Source organism: Apodemus sylvaticus, chromosome 3 (genome assembly GCF_947179515.1).
Source record: "Apodemus sylvaticus chromosome 3, mApoSyl1.1, whole genome shotgun sequence".
Classification (NCBI taxonomy): domain Eukaryota; kingdom Metazoa; phylum Chordata; class Mammalia; order Rodentia; family Muridae; genus Apodemus; species Apodemus sylvaticus.
Genome location: NC_067474.1, coordinates 59,449,829 through 59,460,361, shown reverse-complemented (window position 1 = coordinate 59,460,361; position 10,533 = coordinate 59,449,829). Strand labels below are relative to the sequence as shown.

At 47.3% G+C, this 10,533-nt stretch overlaps 1 protein-coding gene across 3 annotated transcripts in view; it reads right to left on the bottom strand.

Moving 5' to 3' along the window:
- The window catches only part of Tmod1 (tropomodulin 1), a 71,102-nt gene that overhangs the window by 2,934 nt on the left and 57,635 nt on the right, over positions 1–10,533 (bottom strand). For all 3 annotated transcript variants that reach the window (XM_052176440.1, XM_052176439.1, XM_052176441.1), the window contains one exon: positions 5,209–5,353. In XM_052176440.1, coding sequence (XP_052032400.1) covers positions 5,209–5,353 — 145 coding nt within the window. The remainder of the gene's footprint in view (positions 1–5,208; positions 5,354–10,533) is intronic.

Below are 10,533 nucleotides of genomic sequence, written 5' to 3'. Positions count from 1 at the left end.
TGCATGAAACTGTCTCAGATAAAAAACAAAGCTAGAATCAGACAGAGCTAGGACTTGTTATGTGAGTTTCAGCCAAGTGCTTCTCAGTAGTTTGGTTACATGTCCATGTCTCATCTGATCCTCACAGGATCGGCTCTCCTCTGTTAGAGAAGAAAGCCATAGGACTGCAACCTTAGACAGTGGCCTTTGATGGAAAGCACAGGAGGAGACCAGGTTGGGGAGGCAAAAGGTGGGAGGGATGGATTCCACTCCTCTTCCTTCTTGTCTACATGAGGCTAGATCTGAGGGCATGGTTGTTAAGAATTGGCATTTACAGAAAGGGACACCCATGTCCTCAGGTGGTATGTTTCCATTTTGATGATGGACCAAGAGGGGGAAGCCACCTACCATAAAAGTTCTAACAAGTGACTTGGAGTTGAAGCTAGGTCTCTGACTCAACATACTTGTTACTTAAAAAAAATAAAATCCCCTTGTTCACCATGGCAACAGCCACAGGCTCCCTTGTTTATTAGCAGAGCCAGAGGAGATCTCCAGTCATCAAGACCCATCTCCGTTCATTGTCTGACCTCCCTTTACTACTCCTGGACAGACGAAGCATTCTACCATGTCTTAGGAAGCACTCTGGACTCAGCGATGTACGTCAGCGTTTGCCTGGTGCCATGTGCCATGCATAGGCAGCAAGGATGAAGATACAAGCAGTGAGCAGCCCTGACAGAAGATTACAGGCGTCCTGGCAGACCTCTGAGGTGTAAGGTGTGTGGGCGGAGTGGCCAAGGCTTCCTAAGGATGGGCGGAAAGTAGGTCACTAGGTTGTGAAGGAAGAAAGGGTGGAGAATCATAAGGTAGGAAAGTCTTGTCTGTAAATTAGCTTGTCGGGGCACTTCTGGGACGCGCAGGGTACCTGGAATGGATGCTTAGCTTAGCAAGAAGATGGCTTGTCAGGATGTCCTAAGGAGCCAGCCCTCTCTAGATGACGTACAGAGCAGAGCTCTGAAAAGGGACTCCTTTTTGTTCAATCCTCGGTTCTTCCTACCACACACCTGCATTTTTACTAAAAAGTGGGGATGATAATAGCAAGCCATGGCCAGTTGTTAGTCGTATGGGAAGTAATACAGTTGGTAATAGGGGAAATGTTCAGAACAGAGCCTGGTGCATCACAGTGTGTGCCATGTTTCTGTCGAGGAACGTGGGAGCCACATTGGGGAGTTGAGCCTGAGCTACGGCAGCTAGCAAGGCCTCTAGGTAGCAGAGTGGAGGGGTCAGCTTTGGGAAGAGTGCTGCTGGTAGCTGCTCATCTGCAGGACCCGAAGGCAAGGAAGCTGTAGGGAAATGTGGCCGGTTGGACTGGAGGCTGGAGTCAGGAGCTACAGAGGTGAATCTGGTCAGCATCCAGGAGATAATACTGGAGGCTGGATAGTGAGAGGGAGGGGCAGTGAGAAGGGGAGGGGGGCGGTGGTCGAAGTAGGTGGCTCTTTCTTGATTCCTTTGAGACCTTCACACAATACGGTACATAGTTACTAATGGTGTGTTGAACATTTTAAAATTGAAAGTACATTTCAACTGATTTTACCACAGAAAAATATTGAGGCTCCAGATATGCTAACTTGATATTAATTATTCTATTTTTAATCTTGAATTAAAACATGTACCTCATAAATATAAACAGTTATAAGTTGTTAATTGATTGTTAAAAATTAAAAGATGATTTGAGGTTAGCTCTTGGAAGTGCCTGTTAGAAAGGCACTGAGACCATGGTAAAGGAGAGACGTTCTGCTTGTAAATGTGGTGTTTTCTGCATGCCTCCCTCCACTACTCCCTAACTTGGAGGCTATGGTTTAGACTTTGTTAAGAGTGCTGGTGGCACGTTTGGAGGACCTGAGAGTCACCCTCGGCCTGGCCTGGGCTATAAATAGCATGGAGACAGGAGAGAGGAGTCATCCGGATAAGAGGTGACTACATCTCAGCTCTGTCCTTTAACCATACCCCGGTGTTCTATAAGCATCTACAGGTCAGTTTGCTTTGAGCTCAGGGTGGGAAAGACTAAAAGATGCAACCAGATAGGCCATCGCAGGCACGGGCTCAGGGCTCCCAAGGAAGAGCCCACCTGCAGGCCCAAGTACTGCAGAGGACCCAGCGCCAAGCCTTCAACCAGCCGCGAGCGAGGGAGGCAGGAGGGACATCACAGAGGCCTGCTCTCTTCCCACATGTGCTCTAGCACAGCATCACTGACAACCATAGTACACGGAGACTAGCAGGACGAGTTCATGATAAAACATCCAGCTGGGAAGCACAGCATGGCAACAGGGAGCCACCAGGCTGGGAGGATGGTGGACATTTTTCTTTTGCAGGAAGAAGCCAATCGTACTGTTTAGAATCCAAAGTAGTTCTCAGAATGAAAATTAGCAAACAAGTACACATTTGGAGTTCAAACTGGAAGTCATATATGACTACCTAACATGAGTGTGGCCTGTGTCACTGAGAATATCCTCCGGTGAGAAACATCAAGGGAACAGCTACACGGGCAGCCCCCTGGGGTCCCTAGAGGCCAATGTTGTCATTTCATCTTGACATCCCTGTTCAACAAACAGCCCATGGTTCCTGCTCCCCACGTGCCTTCACTGAAGCGTCTTTGGCTTACTTGTCCCAAGTCCAATCACAGTCCATCACTGAGGGAAGTCAGGGAAGGAGCTCAGGGCAGGAACCTGTAGGCAGGAACTGAAGCAGAGGCTATGGAGGAACGCTGCATACTGGCTTGCTCCCGCTGGCTTGCTTAGCTGCTTTTCCTATACAACCCAGAACCATTTGCCCAGGGTGATGATGACCCCTCTCATGTAAGAAAATGCCCTGCAGGCTCATCTGGAGGCCAATCTGATAGAGGCAATTCCTTGGTTGACATTCCCTGTTGCCAAACAACTTTAGCTTGTGTCAAGTTGACATTAAAACTAAAAAGTACAACCATCCTGTAGGCCAAGTACCCCCCTAAGAAGGCCTGAGCTCTAGTTCTTCCTAGATCTCCTTCAGGGTCACCTCCTGACCATGTCTGTTAGCCCTCTTTCTCTTTCAAGGCTGGCCAAAGACCCTCCTCACAAGGATGTTTGCTCAACTGGCTTCTGCCCCCATAAATCACTTCCTCTTGCTGTTTGGACAGAGCTTGCAGGCATTCTTGAGTTTTTAAGCATGCCTTTGAGTCTTTTCCCCTAAAAGGTGGCAAGCCTTTGTATAGCCCAGAGCTAGCCTTCCTATTACGCCAGGTCACCCAGCACAGCCTAGTCACACAAGGTTTCTCAGAAAAGTGACTAAAAATGGCTGTGACCCAAGCCATGGTTCCCAGCCACCTCAGGCTTTAGTCTTAAGTAGGGAAGTAGAGAGGGAGCTTACAATCCAGTCAGCTCTAGCTTTGAAACTCCTTCATCAGTGTTGGGGAGTGCTTGTGATGTGAGTTGGGTCTTTGGCCTGGAATCTAAGTCTCAGAACTTGTCTGTCTCATCCAACAAGGTTCTGATGTACCCCTGCACCCTGACTAGTCATCTGGTATACCCCAGCAGTGGTCCTGGTTAGTCATCTGAGAACCTTTTCTGCCAAAGAAGGAACTTCTGTCTGTGATTCAGAGAAGACAAGTGACAGTGGATACTGAGTATCATATCAAATACTCAATCTATAACTAGGGGGAAATGTGAGATTATCATTTCTCAGAGTAATACTCAGGGTTTTTAAATGTTGGTTCACACCCAGATCATAACTGGGCCTGATACCTGGCCTCATCCAGTAGGTCAGCACCATCACTTCTGTACTGTGGTAAGTTTGCATCATATTTATGTTTGATCTTACATTGTTTTAAATAATGGATTGGTAAACCAAGACAGAGATATATTTTTCCAGGCTCTGGAAAAAGTGGCCTGTGGCGGGAGCAATATAAAGAGCTCTTCAGGCTATGTTCTGCTTAAGAGCAGGAGCCTGTATCCCCAGCACTTTGGCAGATGTTCCTGAAGTTGAAGAACTTGATTGGAAGCATATGCAGGTCTGAGTTCTGTGGTGAGGTCTGTGAGTGCCTGCCTTTCATGTGTGCTTCGGGAGATCAGTATTGTGTGCGCATGTGCATGGGCGACAGACAGCCTCCGACTGTCACCTGAACCATGCTTCAGGGTTAAGCTCTTTTCATTTGCAGGATCTTGGGAGTTCTAGAGAACCCCGGGGTAGAGCCTGTGAGAGTTTGAGGAAAACAGTGTTTGTCTTGGTTGATGACACTCAGGGTAAATGTCACCATTAACCACGTTAACAATATAGCTGGTACATGCCTTGTTTCTCCTTCTGACTCTCCCACGTCTCTGTCAGTCACACTGCCTTCATCTCACACCATGTCCTGTTCTCCTTAGCATCATCAGGAATAATAAGCAACTCCACCCAGGACTCGTGAATAGTCGGCATGTGGGAGCAAGCGGGTGGCTGATGTTGCCTTTCATTCTGTTGACTAGTACATGTGTTTGATGGAGCTCATTGTCAAGACAGACTTTTTTCCTCTTTCTGTTTAGGAAAAGGAGTCAAAGGATGCCTTCAACAAACACTGAGGGAATGTAACTTACTTTTGCGTCTTATTTTTACTGTTAGTATTGTGTGTGCATGTAAACTGCAATGTGCATATAGAAGTCAAAGGGCAACTTTGTAGGTTCTAGGGACTGAACTCAGTTCACCAACACTGTTTCAGTGAGCATATTCTCTCACTGAGCAGCTTGCTTGCCCTGCATTCACTTTTATATGAACCCCATATTTCTAACTTTCCCCTGGGAGCCACATGGAGTCTCCTGGGCTATGGCTTTGATGATGGTGTTGGCTTTTGGTCATGGCATTGGCTGAGAGCTTTGGGAAATCAGTGTGGCCTAGAGAAGGGTCTTCTGAAGAGGAGCAAACCCAAGATAAGTGTGTGCATCCCAACATTTCATTTCCTCTAGCTGACATGCTGAGCTCAGGGATGAGCTCTGGGCCCAGTCAGTGCTGGGCTGGGCTGTGCAGGAGAAGCATTTGCCCTTGGTCCTGAAGGGCACTGAGCAGGCAGCTCACAGCTCACAGAGGGCAGGAGGGAAGAGGCATCCATAAGCACAGAACAGAATGTGATACCCCTGACAGTCAGGAGTTTGACCCCGAAAGCCTCTCCTGGAGTGTGGTGGGCTCGTAGGATGGGTAGATAAGAAGGCAGAATACAGGCGCACTCACCAAGGTCGTTGTTGTTCATCACAGCATTGGATGCCCGCAGCCGGGGCCCCTGCTGGGTAAAGTGGTAGCCAAATTTGAGGAGCGTTGTGTTTTTCTCCAACATGTTCACGATCTCCATTTCCACTTTGTTGCCCAAAGGTTGGCTCTTTGGTTTAAAAAAAAAAAGAAAGAAAGAAAGAAAAGGAAAAGAAAAACAAATTATCAATCACACATGTGTTTTACCCAAACTACCTCTTCACGTGGAAGCCCTGAGTGTTGTGTGGACAGAGTTACCAGCTCTCAAAGAGTGAAGTCATGCCGAGAAGCTGACATAGAAAGAAAGCTGCTGCTATTCAGCATGCTCAAGGCAGAAAGTTTTCCCCAGGATCAGGAAAATGCCACCCTGTCTGCTTCTAACAGAACTGTTCTAGAGGTCCTGGGCAAGACAGCTGAGCAAGAAAAGAAAGACATCTAAGCTAAAGAGGAGAATATATGTCAGGCTTATATAATCTTGGATCTAGAGAATACACACACACACACACATACACACACACACACAGGTTCATCAAGCATATAGAAAATAAAAACAGCAAAGAAAATACATCTGCATGTCTACAAAGTAGGGATAAGCACTCAGAACAGCCCCTTTGTACTAATGTCAAAAAGAACAAAATATATAGAATTATGTTGACAAATAAAAAAGACTCTGAAAACTACAAGACATCATTGAGTGCCATCACAGGAAACCTATGAAGTATAAAACCAACAACCCATGTTCACAGGCCAGAAGTCTGCCTCTGCTAATAACCAAACTGACCCGTGGCATCAGTGGGATACTTTATTAAAATTTCAACTTTCCTTTCTTTTTCCTATTCCTCCGAGAAATAGACAAAATGATCTAGAAATCACATGTCAATTCAAGTGATCTCAGATAGTCAAAACAATGTTAGAAGGCTCAAACTCTTCTGATTTCAAAGCGACTCCAAGTGGTAGTTAAGACTTTGTGGTGCGGCATAAGACAGACATGACACTGAAGGAAACAGAAGACATGGGAGCCTGAACATCTATTTATTCAGACTACTTTACAGAGGGGCACGAAGAAAATGCAGCGAAACCATGTGGTGGCACAAGCCAAAGAATGAATTTAGACCCTTGACTTGAGTCATTCCTCAATATTAATTCACAGTGTCTCCAAGAGGGCTGAGGTGGTGACTCGGTGGATAAGCGTGCTTACTGTACAGGCACAGGGCTGAGCTCAGATCCCCGGCACCCATGTAAACAGCCAGACGTGATCATGTGTGTCTGTGTTTGTCTGTGACTCCAGCACTGGGTGCTGAGTGGAGACCAGAAGATCTCTCTGTCTCAAAGGAATAAAGAGTGACAGAGGACACCCAAAGGCCTCCTCTGGCCTGCGGATCAAAGACCTAACAGTAAGAACTAACACTATGATACTCTTAAAACACTGATGCAAATGTTTGTGACCTTAGCATTTGTCCTTTGGTATGACACCTATAGCACAAACATTAGAAGGTGAGAATAAATAAATTAGTTTTCATCAGCATGTAGATTGTTTATGCTTATAGAACACTCTCAAAGAAGTTCCCATCTACACTAGCAAGCAACTCTAGTTAAACCCAGGGGTCACACTCTGAAAGAAGACATGAAGGCAGGAGGGTGACGTGTTGGAAAGAAAGATCTCAGTGGAAGGCAGAGGAGCATGAGAAAGTAGGGAGACGGGAACACAACTATTCATTATAAACATATAGAAGGCTGTCACATAATTAAAAACTGGATAGTGGTGGTAAAAAGGCAGGCTAGGAAGATGACCCCATGTGTAAAGTTATTGCTGCACAAGCATGAGTTCAGAGGCCCAGCCCTGATGTAAAGGCCACACACCGCAAGGAGCATGCGCAGAACCCCAGTGCCGAGGGGCAGAAGCCACCAGATCCTGAAAGTTCAAAGGCCAGCTACTCTAGCCAAAGCGATGCCTACAGATTCAGGAAGAAACCCTGCCTCAAAAGATACAGAGCAATAGAGAGACAGCTGGTGCTGACCTCTGGGTTCACACGAGTGCACAGGCAGATGTACTTTTATATGCACGCCCCCACACACATGCACATACACATAGACATTGAGTCTGGCCTCCATGGGCACCAGGTATGTGTATGTGTATAGACACATACATTGAGAGTTATGCGGCAAAGGGACTGTCCAGTGAGGGAGGAGGCATCTACATAGAAGGTAGCTGCCTCCTTCTAGAGCTTCTTGAGCATCATTAGTGGGGAAGGCCAGGGCCTCATGACCTCTAAAACCCCATGGGGCTGTGGGCCGTGGCCCTACTATGAATAACTTGCTTGGGTGGAATAAAAAGAGTGACCTCAGACTTTGACAGTGGGCAAAAGGCAGAAGCCCCAAGGGAGAGGGCGGGGCTGCGCTGCCGGGTCTGAGCTGGCAGAGTTTGGGCAGCGAAGAGCTCTGGCCTCCTTCCAGATGCACTGGAGGATTAAATAAATCACCTGTGGACAAATTAATCTCATTTTTAACATTCAAATGATTGGATGGAGAGAAGCGGAGCCTTCCTTCATATCAGCCCCCTGCTATCACTCCCGTTTGTGGATGTACCACCCCCCCACCCCACCCCCAACACACACCATGGCCCATGGCTACGCTTCTGGGCCTAAAAGGCATGGCATAAATAGACAGGGCTAGGCTGTCTAGTTGCCCTTTTCCCCTTAAATAGATTTATATCATATTTATTTTCTGCAACTTCCTGTTTCGTTTACTGTTTTGCAGAATCTCCCCAAGCTAGAAGCACCACCTTGCTTTTTAACTGTTTCTTGGGATGCCCCTGAGATGCTGCAGTGTAGACGGCTATCTGCGTCCACACCTCGTGCTATACAGGGCAGTGAGGTGGACTCTGCAGGAGAAGAGAGGTTATTCTATAGTCGGCTATAGTTGGGTTGAGAGGGAGGCACACTTTGGCTGTAGTAGCTTACGTCCTCTCCTACTTATGGTGACAGGCTTTTCAGTCTGATGAGAATATAACAAATGCCTCAGGGGTTGGAGGACCTGGTGGCTGAGACCCGGGATGTCAGACCATTCCCTTCGCTAATTTGACAGTCCACTTTATTGTGACCTAGAGGACATGTGTAACTGGAGCACTTGAAGATACATAGTCTCAACCCCTGGGAGGCAGAGGTGAGCAGATCTCTGTGAGTTCAAGGCCAGCCATAGTGGATTCCAGGACAACCAAAACGGTATAGTGAGACTATATACTTAGTCTCAAAAAACTGAAGAAGGAAGAAAAGAAAGAAAAGACATCATCAGGAAGGTGTCTTGGAAGTACTTGGCCAACACCAGAGTCATATGCTGTATCTCACTGGGGTACGCATCATTCACTTGGCAAGCTGCCAATTCTCTGCTCTGCCGACACAACTCTGGGGAGGAAGCTGACCCCTTGAGAGACACCTGCCTTGTCCTGGGGTAGCGCTACCGATTAGAAAGGTCTTTCTTGCCAAAATGCTACAACACAGACTAGTGCAGGGGACATGTATGACAGTGATTTAAAGTAGTCTGCAGAGAGAAATGGGGAGGGATAACTAACATAAAGTATATTTGGGGGGGGGGGAATCACATGAGAATGCTTGTCCCAGATGCCACTGCCGAATAAAAACCCCAGGGCCAGATGTGAAGTACCTCCCTTTAAGATTTGTTCAGGGGTGTCTCAGAGACGCTCCCAAACAATATAGGCTATTGCTTATATACCACCAGAATGTGACGGTAAGGCCAAACTCAACACGGGTTGGTCACAGGACATGGGGAAGTCGAGTTGGTACTGACCAGGCAGATTCTTTCGCATAGGCAAGCATTCATAATACTTAGAAGTGCTGCAAAGGCTGCTGAAGGGTTGGGGAGTCAACAGTCTTGTGCAGCTATGAGGCCTGTCCTGGCAAGATGGGTCCGATAACAGTCTCAAATGCTGCGGGTAGCCAGCTGCTCTCTGATTGGATTTAAGGTCCATCCCATGGGAGGAAATGCATACCTGGTGCTGTGAATCTGGCCATGGTGGGTGAGCTCCCAGAACCCAAAGGTGACTCTACTGCTATTATTCTGCTAAATGGGCACAGTATTGAACTGCCCTCTACGCTTGTATCTTCCTACCCATGGATTAGTACAGTTTCCATACCACAATAGAGAAGTTTCTTTGTGCAGTAGATGGTGGGTAATGCAGAAACTTGGAACCAGCCAAAATATGGCGAATAAGTGTCACAGAGTGCTCAGCCACAGACGGAACCCCTGGATCCTGCCGCAAGGCTCAGGGACCCGCACGGAAGAGGGAACAGAAAGATGGTGAGAGCCAGCGGTCGGGAGGACTGGAGCAAAACACTGTCATCTGGATGTGACAAGCCTCCTGAAGCCATGGACTCACAGCAGCCCTGCCTGCCTGCACAAGACCTGCACAAGATCAAGCCAGCCAGCAATCGGGCTTGGGGGAGGAGGGACTGCGCTCAACTCTACTGAGGAGCTATTGATGGTTGATGTCCGAGGGAAAAGAGAGTCAGTTTTCTTTATGGGTGCTGCCCTGACAGGCAGAGCACACTACAGGGGACGGCCCTTTTCATGAGGGTACAGGCAACACAAACTGGTTTTGGTAGGTTATATATAAATATTTTATCTTTTGAGACAGGGTCCCACTAGGTGTGGGTAGAGAATGGACCTGGGAGGAGTTAGGTGTGAATTTGATCAGAATATGTTATACGAAATTACCAAAGAATTAATAAAAAATAGACCTGAAAAATTCCATGGTCTGCCTCCCTCAAAAGGTAGAGAGCCTAGTGCACCTCCTCCTGAGTGTGTGCTGTGCCTACCGACTCCCTTCTGAAAGAAAGTATAAGACTAGACTTGGTTCACATTCCGAGGCTGGGCCATCGAAACAGTTGGGACTTTCTTCTTCTTTGCCTTGAATTGCATGTTCTAGGGGGAAGTTCGCCAGCGCAGCTGCCCCGGATTCCTGTGCCTTGGAAACTGAGCACATTTGTCGAGTGTTGGTTTATCCCGGAGCTCTGAGGCTAAGCTTTGGGGTCATTTGTTATATAGCTATAGATAACAGATGTACTCCCAGACAGTGTTGAATTAGAGAAAAACCAGACACAAATAAATTAACTTGGAAAAACAACATGCATGAACGCTCAATCCATTTCCTATGGCTTCTGTTCAAAATAGCAAGCAGCCTCCCTGTCACCAGTGGAGGGGAACGTGGGACCTGTAATCAATACTCCCAGGTGGGGAGCACACCCTCAGTTGGAGTGGTCATGTTTCCAGGGCTTGTCTGTTCTGAGGAACTCT